The 24,193-nt window shown below is 41.6% G+C and overlaps 4 protein-coding genes across 7 annotated transcripts; 1 reads left to right on the forward strand and 3 right to left on the reverse strand.

Moving 5' to 3' along the window:
- Nucleotides 1-82: 82 nt before the first annotated feature.
- Nucleotides 83-4,829, reverse strand: kcnk3b (potassium channel, subfamily K, member 3b). The gene is made up of 2 exons (XM_034576895.1): nucleotides 4,160-4,829; nucleotides 83-2,596 (listed from the first exon to the last, which is right to left on the reverse strand). The coding sequence occupies exons 1-2, from the start codon at nucleotides 4,440-4,442 to the stop codon at nucleotides 1,704-1,706; spliced, it is 1,176 nt and encodes a 391-aa protein (XP_034432786.1). The 5' UTR covers nucleotides 4,443-4,829; the 3' UTR covers nucleotides 83-1,703.
- A 1,248-nt stretch (nucleotides 4,830-6,077) lies between these two features.
- Nucleotides 6,078-15,952, reverse strand: ezra (ezrin a). 2 transcript variants are annotated; one of them, XM_034576893.1, is made up of 13 exons: nucleotides 15,698-15,952; nucleotides 13,971-14,054; nucleotides 13,201-13,296; nucleotides 12,324-12,598; nucleotides 11,552-11,635; nucleotides 11,277-11,423; nucleotides 10,745-10,841; nucleotides 9,991-10,154; nucleotides 9,751-9,881; nucleotides 8,672-8,832; nucleotides 8,129-8,221; nucleotides 7,023-7,340; nucleotides 6,078-6,516 (listed from the first exon to the last, which is right to left on the reverse strand). In XM_034576893.1, the coding sequence occupies exons 1-13, from the start codon at nucleotides 15,707-15,709 to the stop codon at nucleotides 6,349-6,351; spliced, it is 1,830 nt and encodes a 609-aa protein (XP_034432784.1). In that variant the 5' UTR covers nucleotides 15,710-15,952; the 3' UTR covers nucleotides 6,078-6,348. The 2 variants fall into 2 exon arrangements, with proteins under 2 accessions (XP_034432784.1, XP_034432782.1); XM_034576891.1 differs by having other exon boundaries at nucleotides 6,078-6,513; nucleotides 7,020-7,340.
- Nucleotides 15,953-16,910: 958 nt separating this feature from the next.
- nenf (neudesin neurotrophic factor) lies at nucleotides 16,911-19,061 on the reverse strand. Its single transcript, XM_034576900.1, has 4 exons — nucleotides 18,859-19,061; nucleotides 18,297-18,357; nucleotides 17,628-17,731; nucleotides 16,911-17,202 (listed from the first exon to the last, which is right to left on the reverse strand). Exons 1-4 carry the CDS (start codon nucleotides 18,997-18,999, stop codon nucleotides 17,026-17,028), a joined length of 483 nt encoding a protein of 160 aa, XP_034432791.1. The 5' UTR covers nucleotides 19,000-19,061; the 3' UTR covers nucleotides 16,911-17,025.
- A 694-nt stretch (nucleotides 19,062-19,755) lies between these two features.
- Nucleotides 19,756-24,118, forward strand: pacc1 (proton activated chloride channel 1). Of its 3 annotated transcripts, none has more exons than XR_004612800.1 (9): nucleotides 19,756-20,077; nucleotides 21,080-21,188; nucleotides 21,514-21,723; nucleotides 21,847-22,001; nucleotides 22,319-22,461; nucleotides 22,698-22,839; nucleotides 22,927-23,034; nucleotides 23,111-23,351; nucleotides 23,405-24,118. XR_004612800.1 is itself a non-coding variant. In XM_034576896.1 (8 exons), exons 1-8 carry the CDS (start codon nucleotides 20,039-20,041, stop codon nucleotides 23,270-23,272), a joined length of 1,068 nt encoding a protein of 355 aa, XP_034432787.1. In that variant the 5' UTR covers nucleotides 19,756-20,038; the 3' UTR covers nucleotides 23,273-24,118. The 3 variants fall into 3 exon arrangements, 1 of the variants encoding a protein (XP_034432787.1); XR_004612801.1 differs by having other exon boundaries at nucleotides 23,111-23,345; nucleotides 23,401-24,118; XM_034576896.1 differs by having other exon boundaries at nucleotides 23,111-24,118.
- The last annotated feature ends 75 nt before the right edge of the window (nucleotides 24,119-24,193 follow it).

Raw genomic sequence — 24,193 nt, forward strand, 5'->3', positions numbered from 1 at the left:
TATAAATAAATCAGCTCATCAATTAACAGGAAAACTGGGAAATACTCTTCGGTTCCTGTTACTCAGCTGTGACAATATGATGCTTTCTCATTGACAGATATTATTAAAAGAAAAAATACTTGTCACTAATTTCAATAACATTTTAAGGACAAAAGAATGTATCAGTTAATCAAGAAAATATGACATATTATATATATTAATAAATAATCAAAATGTATTGCTCATTTCTGATTTGATTTTCCCCAAAACTGCCATTTTTCCTGTGCAGGTTTTAAACCAATCAAACATCTTTGGGGATGAAAGCTTCTGCTGTAGCTGCCAGAAAAAAACTTCACATCTTGTCGCCTACACAGAAAAAAAACTAAAAACAGGCCGAACACTAAAAATAGTCCCAGAAATACGAGATATAGTATCTGAGGGCGGATTTGAACTCTTGCGTCAGTCACACAGACTCGGTCTATTGTGGCGTATTTGTCTGCGACTGACAGCCGGCTCCTCATCCATTGTCCAAACACAGAAAACTCCCCCGTCTCTCCCATCTGTCACCGCAGACTGCTTCTAAAAATAGTTTGCATCCACTGTTTGATCCAGATGTGATTCTGTTTGATGGTGGATGAGTTCTGTGAAGCTTCGCAGATGTTCAGGTCGAAAAGAGCAGGGGAGAAAAAATAGGAGAAAGAGTCATAACCCAAACAGGAACCTTGATATTAGAAAATCTGTTGTGTATGTTATGTAATATTTAACTATAAGTGATAATTTGAGCTTTTCTGTGTTTTCTGCCGCTGCTCACTGAATGTTAAGAGGCGTCAGTGCTGGTGAGTGTCTACTTGTGATTACTGGACTTTGCCGCTGATGCAGTTTCACCATTTTTACCATTATATCGAACTTTTCCACTTGTGACGTTACATAATTCTGCAGTGTTTGGGTCGGATGCATCAGCGTTTCAGGCAGAGAGCACTGACACACACGATAACACAATAACAGAGGCAACTGCACATGTGAGTCATGTGAAGTTACGAGTGTGTGTGTCAGTTCTGAAAAGGTTCGGACAGTCACGGTTTGTTTAAATCAAGTTTGAGGGAATCATGAGGCTAGAAAGTCTGAATTGATTTCACTGTGAGGAGAAGTTAATTAAAAAAAAGCATCGAGACCTATTCCCAAATAACTCAAAATAACAGCAATGAACAAATTAAAGCTTTAAAAAAAATTCTAAAGTGAGTGAACAGTAACAGAAACATAAAAATGGGATTTGCTGCAGAGAGACGTTTCAGCTATTTAGTTTCTGTGCCTTTGCTCAGTCTGCTCCTTCGGCTCCTGCTCTGCTTCCACCTACAAACCGTGAGCACGTCACATCACGTGTCCTGGACCGTGTTCATGTGTTCATGTGTTCATGTGTTCATGTGACACACACGCTCACGCTTACATGGCTCTTCAAAGCACTGTGCACGCCCCTGAAACACCTGAAGTCAAAACACTGGCAGCTGCTCTTTCTTAAACACATATTTGATTAAGATTTGACTGTTGACAGTGCTGCATGTGCGTTTCCCCTTTCCTGCCTCCTACTGTTCGTTTACTGGGATTATAGCACCACAAACATCTACTTGCAGTCGTGTCTTTGCTGTGAGGACCGTCAAGTATCCGTTGTCCGCTTGACAGTGAAGACGTATCGTGCCGCGCTGAAATCTGCTGCAGGGAAAGGAAGGCTAGACGGAGCTGCGTCTCTTAAACACCCTGAACGGGGAGAGAAAGCGCAGACCTGTTGTTGAGGAGTTTATGCTCGTGCACTGACGTGGACCGCAGACGCAGCCTGTTGATCCAGGCTCCATGTAGGGAGAGCAGTTGTTGATCTGCTGAAAGTAGGCATCGGAGAACGTCAGGTCCTGAGGGATCATCGTGGGTATGGAGCCCTGCAGCTTCTCCTTGCTCCGGTACCACAGGCAGGAGCATATAGTCTGGAAGTGAAGCACCTCGGTGTAGGCACCTTTTAGATCTTTAGCCCTTGAGCTGTCATTTGCTACAGGAGTGGAGGACGTTGAGGCTGAGACCGGTATAAGACGAGCCACCTCGCCTCGGGACTTGCAGACGGACATCAGGGCCTTCTGTTTGGCGTCCCTCCGCTCGTCCTCAGTGTTCATGGTGAGGAAGCGAAGCACCACCAGGTTCAGAAACGCTCCGATCACCGTCAGGCCCATCAGGATGTAAACAAAGCAGAAGGCCACGTACCGGGGGTCGTTCTGCAGCGCGTCGTCCCTCTGCAGGGCCACGTAGTCCCCGAAGCCGATGGTAGTGAGCGTGATGAAGCAGTAGTAGTACGCGTGGAGGAAGCTCCATCCCTCACAGTGGGAGAAGGCCACAGCCCCCACGCACAGAGTGCTCATGCAGGAGAAGAAGCCCACGGTCACCATGTTCGCCATGGAGACCTCGGTCTGACGCATCCCCAGGCACTTCTTGGCTTGGTGCAGCAGGTACCTGACAAACGTGTTGATGCGCTCGCCCAGGCTCTGGAACATGACCAGGGTGAGAGGGATCCCCAGGAGGGCGTAGAACATGCAGAACACTTTCCCTGAGTCGGTGCTGGGCGCTGCGTGGCCATAACCTGAGGGAGAGCACACCGCATGTTTATACTCAGACACTGTGAGCATCATCTTATATCTGAGAAGATGCAGAAGTCTTTAGTGTTGAGATGACACCAATCTCCTGCAGTAAATGTTTTACCTCCGGACTCAAATCCACAGGAAACCAACACACAATCCAAATAGATTCGTCTCCCTGATGGAAAAATCCAGACCCACTGTTCAAGCTTGACGTTATTATAGTGAATCAACAGCTATTTTCTTATTTGACTCCCACACTGTTGTCAGCTGGGACGTTGTAAACACTGGAAATAAACCAGAGACGTCACTTTCTCTGTGTAAATTAGCCTTAAGAGGTCTTATTGTAATAACTGGTGCTGAACCAGGGTCGTGGTCGTGTTGTGTCTGTAATTTGGGGTTTTAGTTTTACTTCAAATGGTTTTTCAAATGTCCCACATTTCCATTTCCATACAATTACACACAATTTACACCTCATCATTGTTCGATGTGACTGTTTTAACCAAAGTAACAACACTGACATTGATCTGTTTAACCTTCACTTAACTAGGAAATGCCTCAGTGAGATAAAAAGATTAGAATACTAACAATAATTATAATTTATTTTACAAGGGTGGCCCGGAAAAGAAAGGAAGCAAAGGCAGAGTTACACACAAACAACACAAGACAACACAACTCTGCTTCTTTACACATTTTAGTTCAAAATAAAAATGTCTCATAGCTTTCAATCATAAGAAATCTTGAGTCTTAACAGAGAATAGAGAAGATTTTGTCACATACAAAGAAGATGTGCTGTGATATGCTTCTACAAGACTATTGTGTAAGAATCGATTTTTTATGAGCGTACATAAGGCACATAGGTAAAAGCAATGTAGTGTCATAATTTAAAAGCATATTGATTTAATATATCCGCTGTGTAGTTTGTAAAACTTTACATCTATGCAACCTTTTTTAAATAAAAAGTGAATATTTCTGAGGGGAGATCAAATTGACAAAAATATGTTTTAACAATAAAATGGATGAGACAATTTTACAAACACAATAGGGTATGTGCTTGAAAAATACATAATACTAATTACAATGAGAGTACATCATAATAATTACTTAAAAGTAATATACAGACTATATAATGTGAAGTAGGAATTCAAATGCATATACACGATGGATGTGTAGTTTGTGGAAACATTAAATTTAAGAAAAGAAAATGTTGCAGACTTTTTTTGTGTGTAAATAAACATTTCTGAGGGAATATAAAACGAACATTTTAACAAACAATACTGTTCAGCAGCGACAAATAATTACAACGAGAGTAAATAATAGGAATAAGATTGAAGTCATGTATAATGTTAAATGTAATAATTCAAATGCATGTGTATTGATTCAATTTGTCTGTTGTCTAGTTTGTAAATTATAAAATAAAACACTGCTGACTTTTCTTGACTGTAAATAAATTTGCGAGAGGGAGTTTGATTTCTAATTAACGTGGATTGATGACGTCAGACATCCTCAATCCGTCTCTCTACGTCATTATCCGACACTAAAGAACACAAGCATTGACAACAACCCACCGATCGTCGTGATCACAGTGATGGCGAAGTAGAAGGAGCCCGCGAACTTCCACTGGACTCCCGCCTTGTGCGGTTTGAGCTGCAGGACGACCAGCTCCAGCTCCTCGAAGTTCGCTTTGGTCAAGTTGTATTTGCGCATGAGCTCGTACTTTCTGGCGTCGAGCCGCCTCTTGTGACTCTTCTCCTGCTTCGACTCCAGGGTCTCGAACACGGCCGCCCCGACCACCAGGTACGTGAGGATGCTGACGATGAGGGCGAGGGTCCGGGCGTTTTGTCTCTTCATGGTCAAGAGGGAGGACGGGATGTGTCCAAGTGCAGGTGGCAGCTGAGACTCCGCGCGTCCTGCTTCTCCTGACGCACTCCGGATCCGACAGAGGGGACTTGTGGAGATGGAGCCGCTCTCTCAGCGCCACCCCCACATCACAGTTGGGTTGCTACTGTATTTGGACTATTTGTCACCAGCATATATTTAGATTCTGCTGGGAGAAAACACACACACACACAGGGCAATCCCACAGATCCTCCAGGAGCAGGAGCCCGAAACCAGGAGCGCACCTTCCTGCAGCTTTTACGCACATCTCCTCTTTCTTCTCTGGGGCCAAATCAAACAGCTTTGTGTTTCCTCTGTGCAGACATGGTTCGGTTCCCAACGAAATGTGACTGTGGTGTGTGTATGATTCATTCTCTCTCTCTCTCTCGCAGATACAATATTTACCCAGTGGCTATTTAAACAGACTTGCTCTACTGGCTTCACAAGTTGTCTAGCAACCTAATGAGAAGCCACCTTCCAGTGAGTAAACATTTAAAAAGGGGACATCCTCTCCTCGTGGTGAACAGGACTCAGGGTTCTTCAGCTCCAACAGCAACGGATCCTCCTCTCACATTTCACAGTGGAATTATATCCATGTTATAATCTGGTCGTCTAAACATGACCAGAGTGAAAGTGATGCTTTAAGATCCAGAACAAAACTTCCTGAGAAATTGACAAAAAGAAATGAATAAAGAAATGATAAAGAAAGAGACAAAGGATCTGCACCAACCTTCAACCAACCAACCAGCCAACCAGTCAGTCAGTCACATAGTCAACCAGCCAACCAGACAGAAAGCAGCCAACCAGTAAATTAATTAAACAATCAAGCAGACACAAAATGAAAACATAAACCTCTTTGATGAGGGAATAAATTAGAATTAAATAAAGGAGAACGCATGGTTTTTTATTTTTTATTATTTAAGGTGGAAGAGGACGATCTTAGTTTCCAGTGTCCCTCAGTGAAGGTTCACACTCGTGTCTGTTTAAAGGAGCACAACACAACGTTGTGTTTACGGTACAGGTGTAGGTGGAGGTGTCAGTAAACATTTCTAAACCTGAAAGTCTGCATGTAAATCAGTTTTAAGAGACGGGAGCAGGAGGTCAAACTAGTTTTTGTCAGCGTGAACTTTATTCATGCTAAAGACTAGAAATCGTGATTTCTCAGGCTACAGCTTCAATTTGGGCTTTTCTTAGTTTTAAATACTAAAAGGCTTTTTAACACTAAATGCTATAATGCTAATTTTTAAACAGGATGGAAAGTAGAAGTCAATCATCAACAACTTAGCTAATGGATTAATAAGTAATTTATTAAAATGCTGGTTTCAGCTCCTGAAATGTGAGGGTTTGGTGTTTGTCTCTGTTTTAAGATATAAAAAAAACAAAACATTTAAGATTCTGTTTCAGGTTTGAAACATGACCCCGAAGTTTTCTGGCATTTTATAGATGAAACGATTAATTAAAAAAAAAGCAGCAAATCAGTTGATAAGGAAGTGATCGTTTAAGGCAGTGGTTGCAATACAAGACATTAACAACACATCATTACATTTAATTAATAACAAAACTGCAGAGACAAATTGCAATAACGCTATAGCTTTATGTTTTTTTTTAAAAAGATGAACACATAGTCGTCGAGCAATACGGACTGAACTGCACACTGGAGATGTTTGAGGGCGACAAAGAAAAAGGAAAAGTGCTTTCAAGCAAACGTTAAACTGATAAAGCTCCTGGAGGTTTATGACAAATATCATCTTCATGCTTTCTCTGGGTCTTTAAGAGCAGATGTGTCTGGAATTACTTCACACTTTGAATTAAAAGATGGTGGAATGGCAGGGAGGTGTTTGAGGTATTTGAGAGAGATCTTCGGGTCTCGGAGGTTTTCCTACAAGGACTCGAACTCATCAATCCTCTGCTTGGTGTTGCCCATGCGGATCTGACGCAGGGTCTTGTACTTGTCCCGGCCGACCCGGACGTTCTCGGCGTGGAGCAGGTCGTTCGGGGTCTTTGTGTTCTCATCCCGGGCTTCCGCCAGCTCGGAGCTCAGGGCCTGTGGAAGAAGGAGCACATTTCTGTTATATAAGCTGAACTTTTCAGTATCGCTATTCACTTTAAATACTTCTCCGCCGCTTGGTGGTTTCACTGAATGTCCCAGAATGAACTTTACCTTCCAAAGTGTCTCAGACGTTGGTTCAGACACAGAAAGGATTTGTTTTATCGTCTGCACAGCAGTTATCTTATGTTACAGAAGTTACTATGTACCTTAAGTTACACGAGTAACTTTTTAATTTAAAACTAATTTACTTATAATTCACTATGCTTTTTGGTTATTATGTGTTAGGGTCAGGGTTGTGTGTGGCCTACGGAGCATTTGTCTTGGTCTGAGGTGCAGGTGCAAGTGTGACATCTATTGGCAGCGAATGTCGTTTGTATGACCTTTAAACTTCTTAAGATCAGGTTGGTTTTTAAATCACATTTTAGATGTAAAACAACATCCACTGTCTGAATCTTCGGTGAAATCAGTAAAGTGGCCGTATCCTCGGACCCTGGACTCACCATGAGTTTTTTCTGCAGGCTTTCGTCCTTCTCCGCCTCTCTGAGCCTCTCCTCCTCCTGAGGGTGGTCCTCGATGCCCTGCGTCGGCAGCTCGGCGCTGTAGGTGCTGTTCTCCTCGCTGTTCTCGTGGTCGCTCTCGCCGTCCGAGGAGGATGAGGAGGAGGAGGAGGAGGAAGCAGGAGGAGTGGGAACAGGAGAAGCGGGTGCAGGAGGAGGGGATGCAGGAGGAGGGGATGCAGGGGGAGCGGGTGCAGGAGCTGCATTCATCACAAGGATCAGCTCTTCTCTTGTCTTCAGCAGATTCTCCTCCACCTCCATGACCTGGCAGGAGGTTTGACAGGGACAGTGCTCGTTGATCAACAGGATAGAAAACTGCAGATGAACCAAAGTTCCTAAAAAACTAATGTGCAACTATTCACTGTGCAGATGTTAGAAATGCATCCAAAAATAGAAAGATGGGTCATGATGGAAATCAGAGTGGAAACATCTCATATAAACAATTATTTTAAAGGTATTTTCAATGACCATGAAAATGAAACCGTTTGAAACAGTTTGTAAGAAAAGATATGTGTATTTTAAAGTATAATAATATTTTATAATATATAATCTATTTATGACAGACGTGTTTTCCTACATACTTTATTATCTATTTATACAGCATTCTCCTGCTGGTGGCTGTGGGAGGAGTTAAAACTTCTGGTAACTTTCTACTACATTACATTTTTACTACAATAGAACTTTATTACATTATAGTGTATTTTAAACCATTTATTACCTCCTAGATAAGAGCTTATGTTTTTGAATTACTTTTAGTATTACTATTCAACCAATGAAATTCATGGATCTTGATGAAATTCTTTTTAAACGTGGTCAGATTTTTTGTGAATGAGATTTGCTGCAGATCCAAATAAAAACTGTAATCTCGTAAATTTAAATGTGTTTAAATTCATAAGAGGACTGTTGGGTCTTGGCGGAGATATGTGCTCAAATTTAGTCTTGACTACAGCCCAGAGGAAAATAGGAGGAAAAGGCGATGAGGAGGAAACGTTTGAATCCCGGTGACTCTGAGGAGCCGGTGCATCCTTTATGATGGCGTGTTGGCGGCTCACCTTGTTGTGCCATGAGTCAGCCTCTTCCTCCTTGACTCTCTTGGCCTCCTCCAGCAGAGAAATCTTGGCGCTGTACTCAGCCAGCTCTGCAGTCTAAGGAGGGGGGAGGGGGGGGGGGGGCGCACAAACCGAGTCAACAACAACGACAACAACAACAACCTAAGAGAAGTTACCTGTTCAACTCGCCGACCTTAATTATCTCTATGAGCGAAAGCACAAAAAACAGAGGGGAGATCAAACAACTACGACTGGGATTATTTAATATTAGTTGAAATGTAATGTGAATAAATAAATGTGGCACTTTTACCAGTGGATTTACCTCAAAGAGTTTCAGTGTGAGAAAGAGTTTTAGGTCGTTTTCTCATGACGGCTTTAATCCCAGTGAAGCAGGAAAATCACCCAAACTGAAGGACGCATTAGTTCAGACTCTCAATGAGTGTTTATCCTGGATGTGGGAGCTTTGTTTGTGATGAGTGGTTTTGTGCCACTTCGCTTTTTTTCTCACGTGAAGGATTTGCGTGCTCTGTGCGCGGTTGCACTCACCAGCTGCTCCTGGCTCTTTATCTGGTCCTCCGCTTGCCTGACCAGCTCCTCCTTGGCTATTATGGCCTCCATCCTCTCGGCCTCCAGCCGCGCCGCCTCCTGCTCCACCTTCCTCCTCTCCTCCTCCAGCCTCACGCCCCGGTCCAGCTGCTCCTGAAGCTCTGCGCGACAAAGTCAGCGAAACACAGGGAGGTGTTTGTCAAGTACTGCGTGGTGTTAAAGTACAGGGTGATAAATGACTGATGATTTTACGCCTGTGGAATAACACATTTGCTTAACTTAAGGAAGAGTTTCCTGTTTTTTTGGGCTTGTGGACCCATAAAATGAACTTGTGACCCCTCAAGTTAATAGTTGTTTCAATTGAGTAATTTTAGAGACATTAGAGGAATAAATATGTAGTTATTCTGACTCTCTGAGGTGTTTTTTCCTCGTTTAAAATTTGTTTTCTTACTCTAGTCGAGGATTAAGGACAAAGGAAGTTGCACTTTGTACAGATTGTTAAATCCTATGAGGCAAATTGTGATTTGTGAAAACAGGCTACACAAATAAAACTTGATTGATTCATGAAAAAAGTCAAAAGAAAAGAAACATAAACACCATTTGTTTGTTGGTCAGCAGGATTATGCAAAATCCACAGAACGTATTTCCACAAAACTCTGTCAATCACTTTCTTAATCTATGTACGATTTTTGTCATTTTCTCTCAAATTAACGTCTATATCTTAATTCTGGAATTCAAACATATTGATTGTGTTTTGGTGGATTTCTTTCCTTTTATTTTTTTTATGATAAAAGAACGACGGGAATGTGAACGTGATGTGAAACTGAACTTCCAAGACAATAATCGAACTAATGATCGTATATCGTGGCACAAGTATTGTGGTCCTGAGCTAAAAAAACCCACAGAAAATAACATCCACTCAATTCATTCAACTTATATAAAGCAAATAAACAGCAGAGGGCAATAAAACCATGTAACTTTAGAATCTGTGACACAGCAACCAGAGCACAGGCCTCAGTTACAGTTTGTTGTGTGAAGTGCGCAGTGAGGAGCGTCGTGGCGGCTCGTGTGTCACTCACCTATCTCTGCTCTCTTGGTCGTCTCCTCAAACTCGTAGAGCTTCTTCATCAGATCCTGCTTCTCTTTCTCCATCTGCTCCTTCTCCTTCTCGATGGTCTCCCTCTTCTTCTTCTCGCTCTCCAGCTGATCCCTGAAAAAACACACAGAAAGAGACGGATTGTACATCTCCGTCGTGTCCCCAGATCAAATCTTAACGTCTGTGTCGTTTCCCCCTTTTAACTAAATGACCCTTCACTGACTTCTCCGTCTTCTTCTGCAGCCGCTCCTCTTTGGCCTGAGCCTTCATCTGCTGGACCTCGATGCTGTCGGCCTTGCGGCGGCGCATGTACAGCTCGTGGTTGCCCATGCACAGCTGAAGGATGCGTTTGTTGACTTGCAGCCGCGGAGCGTAGAATATAAAATCCTTACAAGAACAAAGAAAAATTAAGAAAACAACATTTCAGTGACAGTTTGGTTTTCGTATCATACAAAAATCAGCAGGATGCTGAGGCTATAATTGAAGTTTGCGTAGTCGTGGTTATATTTCTGGAGCGATCGCAGTGTTTGAAATGTAATATTTACGCTCAGCATTGACAAAAATGTTGAAAAAGTGATTGGAAACAACAATTTGCTTTAACAACACAGGGATTTTAACTGTTTTACTCAGGACATAAAAAAACATTGAAGCAAAATATGGATGAAAGACGATATAAAAATACACATAAACAGGATGAGTCAAAGCACCCTGAAGTATGTGAGTAAGCTTATGTAATATTTATGTTTTGTAACAGTGGTGTGTGTCTTAGGAATCATCATTAATGTGTCAACGTTTTTTTTTGTCTCGGCACAGATGTTGTATCATATTCATTTAAAAAAAATGCAAACAACAACTTAAATTGAATTGAGGGTTAGGGTTGAATTTATCTGTCTAATAAGATTTTTGCTTCTATAATCTGCATAATATTAATACTCACTACTGAGGATATATATACTTATATATGTGTAAATACTTACAGGGGCTTTCTTGTCTATGGGCTTGATGATGAATTTCTTATCATTGAAAGAAATGTTTCTAATTTCACTCCAGGGGAATCCGATCTTTGGAGTCAGCCTGGAGGAGGGAGAACAGAAGAGACGGGATCAGACACGTCCAGCAGCTTCTGAGACAGAAAACTTTGTCTCCCAGTGAGTGAGTGAGTTTGTAAGTTGGTGCTGTAGAATAACTGGAGGTCGATGGCCTCTTAACAACAACAGCCATGTGGTCAGATGTTCTATTTAAAACCTGAGAGAAAAAGGTAGTGGAGGTCAGCGACTGCTCGAGTGGTGCCCTCATGTCTAGGGTTAGGGTTAGTGTGTCATCGAGTCGATGAACGCTACACATAGGTCGGCAAAGCAAGCAGTTTCCAGGGGGCCCGAGCTGAGAGGGGGCCCCTGAGAACAGCTGATCCAGAGCAACCCCCTTAAATTCCACGATCTGCTATGTCCCCTGAAAACGCTCCTGCGTGTCAGGAGAGACGTTCAGAAAGACATTTGTTTCGTGACTAACCTGTCCTCCTTCTCGTAGATGTTGAGTCCCAGAGCGTCGACTCCCAACCACAGGTCGGTGTTTTTCTTGTTCTTGATGTCAAAGTAGTTGACGCCGTACATCTCCAGGTCCTGAGTGATCTTCAGATACTCGATCATGGCCTCTTCCCTGCTCGCGTGAGACGAACACGCGGAAAATATGTAACATCACACGCAGATATACAAACTTCTTGAATAGAAATTGTCCTATAATTTATGTCATTGTTTTGCTGTGACAATAAAGTGCCCGTCACTTACTTCAGCATGGAGCCGTGCTCCTGGTGCCAGGTCTGGATTCTCTCCTGCCACTGCTCCTTGGACAGCTTGTGTTGCTTCAGCACTCTGAGGGGAGAGACGAGCTATCAGCGAGCCGCGCTGAGCGTAAACAGTCTGTGCGTATACGTACAGAGCGGAATCGAACACATGCTGCATCGTCCCATACTGCTACGTCTTTTCTTGGCTACTGTGAGTGTAGTAACAAGTAAACCAAGTCGTTCAGGGACTTGTATTGAGCTGCATGATCTCCTGAAGAAAAGGATTCAGAGAAAGAACGTTTCCTTCATTTTTACAGATTTCCCTCAAGGAATGATTGAAGGAATTTGATGAAATATTAGGTAGATTTAAGGGACCGATATTTATGAGTGTGTGATATCTAGTACAGATCTAAATAAAAATCTGGATCTTCAGGATTTAGCTTGTGTAGCTGAGATGATTTGAATTCAGTAAAATATCAATAATTTCAATGAATCTTCAATAGTTTTAGAAAGTTTCTGAGATTTATGGGTTTTAATATGTTCTTTTATTCTCTCGTTCTTTGTACACGTGTGAGGTTCAGATGTTTTAGGATATTAATTCATATATTTACGATAAATTTCACATTTGGGTTTTAAGCAAACAAACATTCTCGTTGGCTTTGTTTTTGTCTTTCTACTTTTTATTGTCAAACTGCTGCACATACACTCGACCTTGTGGAAACTCATCACCAGTGCTACAACTGAAGTTTCGCCTCCTCCCACCAAGTCACACTCACTTATTGGACAGCAGGCGCTCTGAGGACAGGTAACCCGTCGGGTGCGCCACCTTTTGGTACTCTCCGTACTTGGCCTGGACGGCGTAGGAGGCGAGCAGCACGGCGGACTCCGGAGGGCAGTAGATCTCCTCCGCCAGAAGGTCCTCCTTCACCTGCAGGAAGAAGAGCCTCCTGGTGACGTCCTGGACCAGCTCCTCGGTCACGTCCTCTGGGTAGAACTTGGCCTTCAGTTTGAACTGCAGGGGCGTCTCCTTCTTCACATCCTGGCCCATCACCTGAGCACAGCACGGAGAAGATTAAATATAACATGTGAGGAGAGGAGGGCAGTGTTATTTCATTACAGTACAGTAGAAAAGACGGGTTGTTTCATAATCTAAGCACTTTGAACTGGTTCCATGTTGTTGAAGGGAATATTTGATTGTTCATTCTGACTGTTTTTATTCAACAATCCTCCACTAAAAAAGTGACGGTGACCAAACTGTATCTGAGGATTTACAGTAATTTATCATAAATCAAACAGAGAAAACAGAATTAAGAGTCAAATTGCATGTGAGAGATATTAAATCAATAAACTTAATAAATGCCGTTTGTAAGACTTGATATAAAAGAGCTGAGAATTGAGGAAGACTTTGAGTTTTCTGTGAGTTAGATAGTTAGAACTGGGCGGATGTTCTTGGTCCTGCAGCAGTGACCTGATTGTTTTTTTTTAAGAGAGACACAATAACAGTGATCAGTCCTGATGATTAATATAAGAAGATAAACTGAGTAAATAATTAATAGATACGGAGTAAAGTCGTGAAGAGTGGAACAACTTTCCAGGTTAACAGCACAGGGACCGAACTAGGTGTCTTTCACTCATTCAGTATCACAAACTCACCTTCTTTTCAAAGCTCAGCCACGTGGTGAGTCCTCTGATGTCGGTGAACTGCAGCCCGAAGTACCAAACCTCACGGAGTCCGATGGTCCTGGAAACCTTCAACAAACACACACAGAAGAAAACAAGGTGAAAACAGGATCTTACTGAGAAGCTCCCTTCTGCTCTATTAGGGTTTTCTTTTCCATCTATTGATTTATTGTTTTGTACCAAATTTGTGGTGGAAATTAAATATGTGGAACAAAATAAACAGAATGAATGAATGAAGTGTTTTTTTTTTACTTTGGTACTTTTACTTAAAAAGATGATGGACACTTTATTTTAATCAGTGTTTCCCTCGAGTGATGAATCTGAATTCCAACACTGTTACTGAGAAGCCATTTTAAATGTGGGATAATTTGTCAATTGGTGTATGGTATATTTAAAGATGGTTTCAAAACATCCCGATTTCTGCCAGGAATAAAAAAAAAAAACATGAAATCAAAGGAATGACAAAACTGAAATACTTATAAGTCAAACATTTGACTCAAAGCTCTGACTTTAAAAGTATATCATCATCTAACTTTTTAAATTAAGGATTAAATAGCTCAGCATCAGAATCTTAACTTATTACAACCAAATACTACCAAGAGTCAATTGTCTGGTTCTACAACCAGAAAAACTTTATCAGATGCAGCTTCGTTTTCAAGACACTACGATTCCCACAGCTCCAGTTGAGACTAAACCATGATTCAAACAAATCTGTGTGTTGTGCTTCACTGTTCCACGCAGACCTGGTCAAAGAGCTGCTTCCCTGTGGTGTTGGGGTGGAAGGAGAACTCCAGCTCCGCGTCCATCGAGGTGACGCGAACGTTGACCTGCAACGAAAAAAGGTATTTTAGTCACGTGACAACAGAGGTTCCCTGTTTCCCTTCAGTCAGTCACTTTTATAAACATAGATCTGAATCCGTCGATCTTACATTTCTCAGAGTCGTGTTTTGAGTGAACCTTCAGGAATATGGCACTTTTTGGTGATTACATTATTAAAAAAAACAACTTATTTGATGGTAAAAACAAACAAATGATCCGTTCAGTCGTTGGTGTGAACGATGCATTTAACGTGGAGCTGTGAAGTGGATTGTTCATAAACCATAATTGCTCACTATCTCATTAGACTTTGGACTGCCCTTGTGAGGTTCTGCAAGGTTGCACATAAGCAGATTAAAAAAAAAAATCTAAATACTCCCCGCTTGCCAAGTTGCCTTCAGACTTCACCTCACGGAGATCGACCACTTATCGCAAGAGCATTTAAACGCTCGGCACTTAAATCTGACTTTCTTGAGTCTCCAGGAATAATTGCCCAGGCGATGAAAAAAGGGAATTCATCTCAATTTTTGTACCAAAAAGAAATGAAAAGCACACAACACCTGCTTGACCCAGGCTCTGCAGGCCAGACCGGGCACGCAGCTCTTACACAATCATTTTATGAACTGGAGCACGCCCCGGGTGTCATAAAGATAAACTCGCCGAAACTTGGGCAACAAAAACTGGAACACAACATTTATGAAACCTCCGCTGAAAGCAAGTAATCCATTACAACCATTAAGTGCGCTGCATTGAATTCTGGAGTTTTGTTTTATTTGGAATGTATTTTTTGGGTTCCTACAATCGTGTCACTTTACTGTTGATTGTTAAAATGAATGCCGAAATTCAACTCAACAGCATTTTCTAGAAAAAACGAAAGCAATAGTTGACTAACATGACTCATAAATCAGTTTGATTTCAGGTTGGTTCAAAGTCAGACGTCAGCATGACCTCCCCACAGAGCCGTTCTCCTTGGAGTGTCAATATAAGCGCTGAGTTGCAGTCGTAACGCACACTGCGTCCTTTCTTATCAGTTTTCCAGCAGTCTGATGTGGTCATCTACTTAGGTAACTCTCTCTGAGGGCGTTTAGGACTCACAAGCACAAGCCTCCCTTTTAGTTTATGGATGGAAAATTGATTAACGCCGCCCGACTTAGAACAATCGAGGGGCAGAAAGAAGCGGTTAAACCACACAGTCATGAGATGTTGAGGAAACGTCAGTTCTGGCATTTACACGTATTTCCAGGGTCACCCAAGTTAATGAGCGTGATTATTTTTCAGATTCACATGACCACACAAACAGCACACGGGCCAGTTTCAGCAAAGGAGAAGCACTTTCAGAGCATTTCTTCTCCCAGGAATGTGAACAGCATGGGTCAAACTCTACCTCTGGTTAATGAGTAAATGTCAAGAAGGATCGGTGTCACTTGGAAACTCAGAGGTAAAAACAAAAAGATGTTTAACAAGAGACTAAAACTATAAAAAATACATTTGATTTATGCTCAGCGGTTTCTCTCCAGATGTATTTCAGCATAAACTCATACATTTAAGAAGCTTTACTCCATAAACCCACCACCTCCTTGTCCAACTTGGGGGAGAGAGACGTCTCAGCGACATGTGATCATTCAGAATCGGTAAAAGGTTGGAAGGTTCTTACTGTTTTGGGCATCGTGGCTGTGGTTGGTGGAAGAGCTCCAGCAGAAGAAAGTGTTTCCCAGGTGGACCGAGGCTGCAGTGGCCGACTCCCAGCAGAACCCTCACCTGATAAAGAACGACGCTGCGCTCTCACGGGCAGACTCAAGGGCAGGGCGTGTGTCCTTTGAACCCGTGCGTACGCAGATCTCTGTGCGCGTTAACGTGGGAGGTTTCCACTCGGTTACTATCACACACGACCGGACAGCTTTACCTCCGGAGTGAGCAAACCCGGCAGAGCAAGACGCTTCAACCCGGAGACGATCGCCTATCTCCGCTCCTGTGACCTTTGATCGGAGCACGCGGAGCTATATAGGCCCGGACACACTATTTATGTTGCCTGTGTGGAGATGACAGCAGCGAGTCGTAAAGAGATCACAGCCTTTCTGTGGAAAATCCAACTGAGACAAACTCTGGAGAAGTTTGAGGTTTTAAGACTTTATTGATAAATGTACAAACATTTTAAACAAATGGATCGATTGTGATCGTGTCAACATTCAGATTCACTGCTTTTAATTACATTATTATTCTTAAAAAACATCCTAGCGCAGAAAGAAAACCAGTTCTGAATAGCAACAAGTCTCTAGATATAATTTATGTTATATGATATAACTAGTGATTAATCTCTATTGATAATAAAAAGGACAGTTAGTGGTAGCTAACCCCTTCATGGGCTACGTAGACCGCGTCCTCCCAAGGATTCATTTCTGTCATGTCTTTAAATTAAATAGATTAAATACTATGTTTATATATGTTCAATGTATTTGTTCTTATTACTGTGACAGACGTAATAGCGTCTCAATCGCCACCTGGTGGCTGGCTGCAGTACAGGTCATGACTCCCGCCTCCTCCATGTTAGCAGACAGGACATGAGCCAAACTGAAAAAATCTAAGTAAACATCAAATACATTTTTCCCAAAGATGGTTTATGTCGTTTAGGTAGTTTTTAATCACACTGATGTTTGTTCATGTTTCTGATAAGTTTGGTTTGAATTACTTATTTCACGATTGACAGCTGAGACTAAATTAAACATCTGTCACCTTAATACAAAAATATGTATAGAAAAGTTTTTTAGGGAGTACATTATATTACTTGTACAATAAAGCTCTCACCGCTGAAAAAGAACCATGTAAACCCCCAGTTCAAGTAAATATGGATACAATCTCTCTGTCATTCATATTTTATTTGTTTCTACATTTATTGCACTTGGAAGTAAACAGAAAATAGTAAAAAAAAAGCCAATAGAAACCCCTTCACAATAAGACTATCTGACTTAACTACAGGAAATGAGATTAAAACTCATCTTTGATTTGAAAATGCGGCTGGTCCTCTGGTTTGAAGTCTTCGTCCGGACTCCCGTCGTCCTTGAGGATGCGTGACGCCGTGTAGCCCACGATGGGATACTTTGTCTTGTACGTGCCTTCGAACACACTGTCCAGAGACTGGAGCTGCTCCTCGCTGAGGCCGGCCTGTGGATGTGAAGATGGAAGAAAGTCACCTTTTTACTTTCAGTCATTGTTTTCTTCCTCTGTTTTCATCGTTGAAGAGGCTTCAGGGGCCGTTTCTCGTGATTCAAATCAAAGATGTAAGAGCAGGGGTGGGGGGGTCATATGATCTACAGGAAAATATGTCCGTGTCCGAAGATAACTCACTACTCACTGTATAATCCACTATATAACGAGTTTGTGCTGTCAAGTTAAGTGACAGTCGTTACACCCTACACAGTGGACTCATTGTTTCCCACAGTGCGCCATGAAAGGTGTCAGGTGTCAGTGCGTCCCGCCCAGACAGGTGTGTGTGTGTGTGTGTGTGTGTGTGTGTGTGTGTGTGTGTGTGTGTGTGTGTGTGTGTGTGTGTGGGGGGGGTTGTTTCTGGATGTTCAGGCGACACTCACAGTATCTGAGGTCAGGTCTGCCGGGTCCAGGCTCATCTTAGCCACAGCCCGAGTGGAGTCCTTTCCCACCAGGGCGTTGTATGGAGCATCTTTACCATAGAACTCTGCAGCGGGGGGGGGGATTAGTGACGTAATGAGTAATAACACAACAATGAGCTGAGTCACAAGTTTGACCTCTTTGGTGCGTCAGATAAAAAAAATGTTATCAAAATATGAGGGAAGTTTGAAGAGGAAATGAATCAGCAGTGGATGGAACTCACATCTGACACATGACGAGCAACCACAACTTTTAACTTTTAACTTGAGTTAATATCACGATGTGTTAACCCTCAATCACATGTTAAATTCCTGCAATTTACTTAAAAGCTAAAAAAGTTTAAAAGAGTAAAGTAGTTAAAAAAGAAAAAAAGAAAAAAGAAAATACTTAAAGAACCAAAATCCCAGGTACTTGTGCAGAGTCACCCATTGAAGAATACTGTTATAGCCTAAATGATTGGGTTTGATTACATTCGATCTTTAGGTATATAGAAGTACTCGCTGTGCAGGATTATATTTTAGATTAACCTTTCGTATTTTATTACTTGATTTTAATAAGAATATTTTCCATGACTGTTGATAGTTTTCTGTCAGTTCAGAATGAATCTGGAGCAGAATCTGTTTTTTCTTCACCTTTTCCTCTGGTGACATCGAACACGACTCCTTTCACGGCCATGTACACGGGCTGAGACTCCTGCAACACAGAAGAGTCTGTACGTGAGGATTCTGCTTCAGCCACAGACTGTATAGAACCACAGACTGTATATAACCACAGACTGTATATAACCACAGACTGTATATAATGATTCTAGTTCACCTATAGACTGTATAGAACCACAGACTGTATATAACCACAGACTGTATATAACCACAGACTGTATATAATGATTCTAGTTCACCTATAGACTGTATATAACCACAGACTGTATATAACCACAGACTGTATATAATGATTCTAGTTCACCTATAGACTGTATATAACCACAGACTGTATAGAACCACAGACTGTATATAACAACAGACTGTTGCTGCTTCACTAACAGATTGTATATAACCACAGAGAGTATATAACCACAGACTGTATATAACCACAGACTCTATGTATATAACAACAGACTGTATATAACAACAGACTGTATATAACCACAGACCGTTGCTGCCTCACTAACAGATTGTATATATGATGAAAGTTCACCTCGCTGCCGTCGTATCTCCTCAGCTCCTCTTCGGTAAATAACCGCACAGGTTTGGTCGCAGCTTTAAACTTTAATTTGAAGTCTTGCGCTAAAGTCGCACAGAGGACGACGCAGAGAACGCAGAGAAGCGCTGTTGCCATGGCGCCACTGTCGTTTCTATGCGGGAACTCTTGGATTCGCTTCACTTCCTGTCCGCGAAAACTTCCGGATGGTGCGTTCAAACACCATCCGGAAATTAGACAGACGAAGGTTTAACAGCTCACTGTGGTCAATCGAGGGCTTCATGCCATTTCTCACACATTACTACCGCCACGTGCAGGGTGTGCAATGATAAGAAACAGATTATGGCAATTATCACAGGATGATAAAACTTATTTTAGGTCTTAAATAAGAAAACCGTTGTTTTCTTCTGTAACACGTTAAACACAGGTGGCAACCACACAGTCTATGGTAAAAACAACCTCAAAGTTTAAGTGTAAAGACAGCGAAAAGGCGACAAGTGGAATTTGAGTTGCAGTGAAGTCAAACTTTATTTTTCGAAAATCAAAAATAGACCAGTGATATTGTTTAGTTTTTTCTTGTTCAGGTTTTTACTGGTTTTTCTTTTCAGTAAAGCTCATTGGTCCATAATGGACTGACTCAAACATGAACCCAGAGAAAAAGAAGAAGAAAAACTTTTTATAATATATAATAATATATTTATATCACACAAACGTACTAAAACACAGCAAAATGTGTGACTCAGAGGCTAAAATGATATTGGAAAATAAAACAGTAGTGATACAGGCAGATGAAATAAAAGCAACATTCAATTGGTCACTTAAAACTCGAGACTCACTTTACAGTACAGTGACTTTAGAGAAACCTCCTATGAGCACGTGAAGGCAGCATTAGGTCACCACAGAAGGGCAAGGGCGCAGGAAACGAGGAAACCAGGACCCGTGGTGTGTTCCTGTTGTATCGCGGCCTGGAGGTGTCTCATTATCATGGGATGGGCTCTGACTTTATCTCCGTCACCAGAATCCGCACAGGCTGTTTGTGTTTGGGAAAGAGGAGCTGAGACCTGAGGCCTGGGACAAGGGGACTTCATTAAACATGCATCGGGTGGTTATGAAGAGTGCTTTTCAAACTTCTACTTCTTCTTCTCGTTGTTGTTGTTGAAGAGCTTCGTGCAGAGGAATGCTGAGGAAGGACAAGTCCCGGTCTTCATACCGAGAGGTGAGCAGCAGAGGTGTATCCTCCTTTAACCCCACACACGGTTTCCTAATGCTGCTGTTTGTCCTTTAATTAATAATTACTAGAAGAAGTGGCGGAGGCTCGGTGGACATCATGTGACTGTGCAGCAGCAGCAGCAGCAGGACGGAGCAGCTTCCTGTGCCTTGAAACGAGCTGACCACAGAGTTTCTCTCGAGTCTGACCGCTCATTACAACCTGCTGCTCTCCCCCCTGCTCCTCGTTAACTGTTACATGCATTTTAAAGTCCCTGCAGGAGCCTCGTTCTCCTGCTGCACGTTGTCAGAACAACACAGCTCCATCACGTGTGACTGACACTGTCCTATTTATTTATCTGGTCGGATGAATGGACAGAATCCTATTTATTTTCTTCTTTCTTCTGTCTTTCGTCACTGTAAAACATTCTGTAACATTGTTTAAAAAAGTGACGTGTGAATAAAGTTTACTATCATTACTTTAAGTACAAGTAATCCAATATTGTAAAAGTAGTTGCTCAAGATAAATGTACATCAAAGTAATATATAGTGAGTTATCTATTAATATATGTATATTATTATTAGAGATGCTTTAAGGTGTATAATCTTTCTGTTGTTTTTGCTGTAGATGGAGCTATTTTTAATATTTTGTTGTATCATCGATGTATTTTAGATATGATATTTATTTTAAATGGTTTTCCATAAATCGTTTACCTGTTTCTGATAACAAAATATATAAATAACTTTATATAGAATATGAATATCTATTATTATATAATATAATTGTCTTTATTGCCACAGTGTGGAATCTTTCTTGAAAATGTCTGCAGCATATAAACACAATCAAATAACAACAAGTACATGCATCCATCACACACGCATCTACATTGATAGAATTCACATTTTCATTCATATAGTAGAATATTAAAGAAGCAACGGCCAATGAGAAAGTAGTGAATGTTTTTATCTGTGCTGCTGCCTAAAATAAAATGTCATCTTCTCAACCTCCCAGTTCGGTGATGATGACGAAGGTGAAGGCCACACACAGTCTCCGGACCTTTTTGACGATTCACCAGAAGACCTGGAGGAGGGAGAAGAGCCGAACGGCAGGATCTCCCCAGGTGGGAGCAGAGCTGTGGTCAGAGAGGCCTCTTCGCTGGGGGGTTGATGATCTTCTCCGAACATGTCACAGCATCAGGAGTTCAAACATTTCTGAGCAGACACGGATTAGAGCTGCTTAACTTGTTTGTTTTTATGTTTACATGAAATCTAAAGATTAGCATCAACCTAGAGCTGATCTTTTATTATTTCTTAATTTAAAAAAAAGGAATTATCTTGAATTTTAATATTGCCAGTGACACAGTTTATCACTGCTGCTGGTTTCTCTGTTTTCTTAAGGTTGTCTGAATTTCCCAGTTGTATGACTGATATTTTCTCCCGCTGCAGAGGACGACATCAGTGAGAGCAGCCCGGCGAGGAGATTTAGTAAAACCTGCCTGAAGAATGTTTTCACGGTGGCGCTCATCTTCATCTACCTGCTGCTGACGGCGGTGGCGGCGTTCCTGGTGTACCAGACCATCTCTGACTTTCTGGACAAACTCAACCACCCCGTCATGTCCGTCACCTACAAAGAGGTGGAGTCGTTTTCTCCCCCTGGTTTGTATGAATAATAATCTTCAACTGTTCATTGCTTCTATCAACAACATTTTGTTAAACCAACAATGAAATGTCTTGATCCGGGATGATTTATTATTCATTATTGTGTTGTTTTTTAACAAGGTATCGCTCTCTATCCTGGCCGAGCTCAGCTGCTGAGCTGCAGACATCACTACCACGACGACATCCCTTCGTTAGTGAACCCGGGCGAACCTCAACAGGGAGACTGTGTGATTAACAACGTGACTTACTTCGGACCATTTACAAATCAAACAGAGGTCAGCCATACATTCCTTCAACTGGTGGTTACAATTATAGTTCAAGAATATTAATACATTTAGCATAGTTTCTGCTCATATACGGGTTGATCATTTTAATGTGGAAGTATCAGCCGACTACTGACGAGGTGTTTTAGGAGCTTTTAGGACTTTTTAACTTTGCGGAACTTTTACATTCACAAAAAACATTAAACCCTCGAGAGGAAAGAAACACTGAAAAACATCACATGCCTCCTTTAAGCTAAGGTGGTAGAAGTGAGATTGATGGGTTGTCTTTTATGATAGATCATAAAAACGTCTCTTCTCGTGTCTCACAGAAACGAGCTCTGGTGGTCCGCGGTCCCTCTGACGTCAGAAACAAAGAGCTGATCTTCATGCAGTTCAGTCACAATGAAACCAAAGAGGACTTCAGTGCCATCACCTACATGCTTTTCGCCAAGTTTAGTGACTTGACTGACAGGTAACTGCAAACACCACGGATAGATCCTGTTTACTGATGCCTCCTGGTGGCTCACACCACAGATAATGCACCGACTGATTGACAGTTTACAATTTAAAAGTTATTTAGTGACTTTTGGGTCATGAAACGAAAGTAAACACTGATTTGTAAAAAGCTTTGTGACCCGGTGTGATCGTGTATTAAATAATGCACATGTGCTGTGATGTGATGTGAGTGTTCCCTGTGTTTCCTGACAGCCTGAATCAGTCAGAGTTCATGAGGGACTGTGAGAAGAATTACTCCATGTGGACCTTCTCTGGAGGATTCAGGACCTGGGTCAAGATGTCTTTAGTGAGGACGTCTGGGAAAAGCAATGATGCTATGGAGTTTCGTCAAGAGGTATCTATGTCCGACCAACTTACGCGTGCGTGCGTACGAGATGAAAATATACTTTAAAAGCATTAACCTCAGCATTTGGTCTTCTAGTCAACTGTGGTGAAATTCAATGATAAAAGACCTGAGTCGGAGCAAAGCAACCAGCTTTTCTTTGCTGTCTTTGAATGGCGGGATCCTTTCATGCAAGAAATCCGACTGGTAAGTTCTCCCTGTTCCACGTCAGCATCCGTCCGGTGTGTAGCTCTGTAACACAACTCTGTTCACTTCCAAACAGATCGTGACCGCAAATCCCTGGAACTCCGTCGCCATCCTGTGTGGAGTCTTCATGGCTTTCTTCAAGGCAGCTAACTTTGCCAAGCTCGCTATTCAGTGGATAAACAAGATGCGTAAGAGGCACCTGAGGAATAAAGCACGGGAACTGAACCAAATCGGCTGAGGACACAGTCTGGTCCGGTTCAGATCTGGTTTATTAGCATCTGTCCTGAGGGGTTTTGAGGTCAGTTCACTGTGTTTGCATTGTCGTTAAGGATAATTAACACTAATGATGTTTGCTCGCAAGATTTGTTGTATAGATAATATCACCTAACTAAGGGTGATGTGTTCTAACTGAATATTACTGCTCCATCAGTCATTTCCTATCACTTCACTACGAATGGAAAGTTCTGTGTTTATAACACACTCAAAGATTTATTGTTCTTGAGATATTTCACTGATATTTTCTGAGATATAGTTTCTGAAATGTATTTTTTTACGCACATAAAAGATAAAAGATGAGAGAGTTTGTGAGTTTGGGTTTTTCAGGTCTACAACTGAGAAAATGTGAACTTTGGTCAAAGTGTTTATTTTGATTTTATTTTGGTCTTTGTGTAGATAATATCATTTTAAAGGGAATATTGTCATTGTTCATTTGTGTGTCCTACTTATTCAAAACAATGCTCAGTCATATGCTGTTAATGTCACTGAGCAAAAACTGGAATGTGTCTTGGATTTATGACCACTTGATGTATTTTAACTCTAAAGGGATCAGAAAAGTATTTTTCTTGTGTCGGAGGGATCTGATGTTTGTTTTTGTCGATCTGGAACCAAATTTGTGTCTAATTCCTGTTCTTTCTACATTTGATTTGAACACATGTATTGTAAAAAATGTATCAGTGTGTCATTGTGTTTAACTTCTACTTGAATTATCACCCATGCTGTTGCTGTTCAGGATTGTGTCTCACACACTTTTGTTTTGGGAGAATTTGGAAAATAAAAATAAACATTTCTGCCTGGATTTCTACCGTTTGTGCACATGTGAATGACTCATATTCTGCCTGAAGCTGTTGAAAAGGTCTCAAAGGATAAATAATGCTGGGAG

Source organism: Hippoglossus hippoglossus, chromosome 22 (genome assembly GCF_009819705.1).
Source record: "Hippoglossus hippoglossus isolate fHipHip1 chromosome 22, fHipHip1.pri, whole genome shotgun sequence".
In the NCBI taxonomy this organism is placed as follows: domain Eukaryota; kingdom Metazoa; phylum Chordata; class Actinopteri; order Pleuronectiformes; family Pleuronectidae; genus Hippoglossus; species Hippoglossus hippoglossus.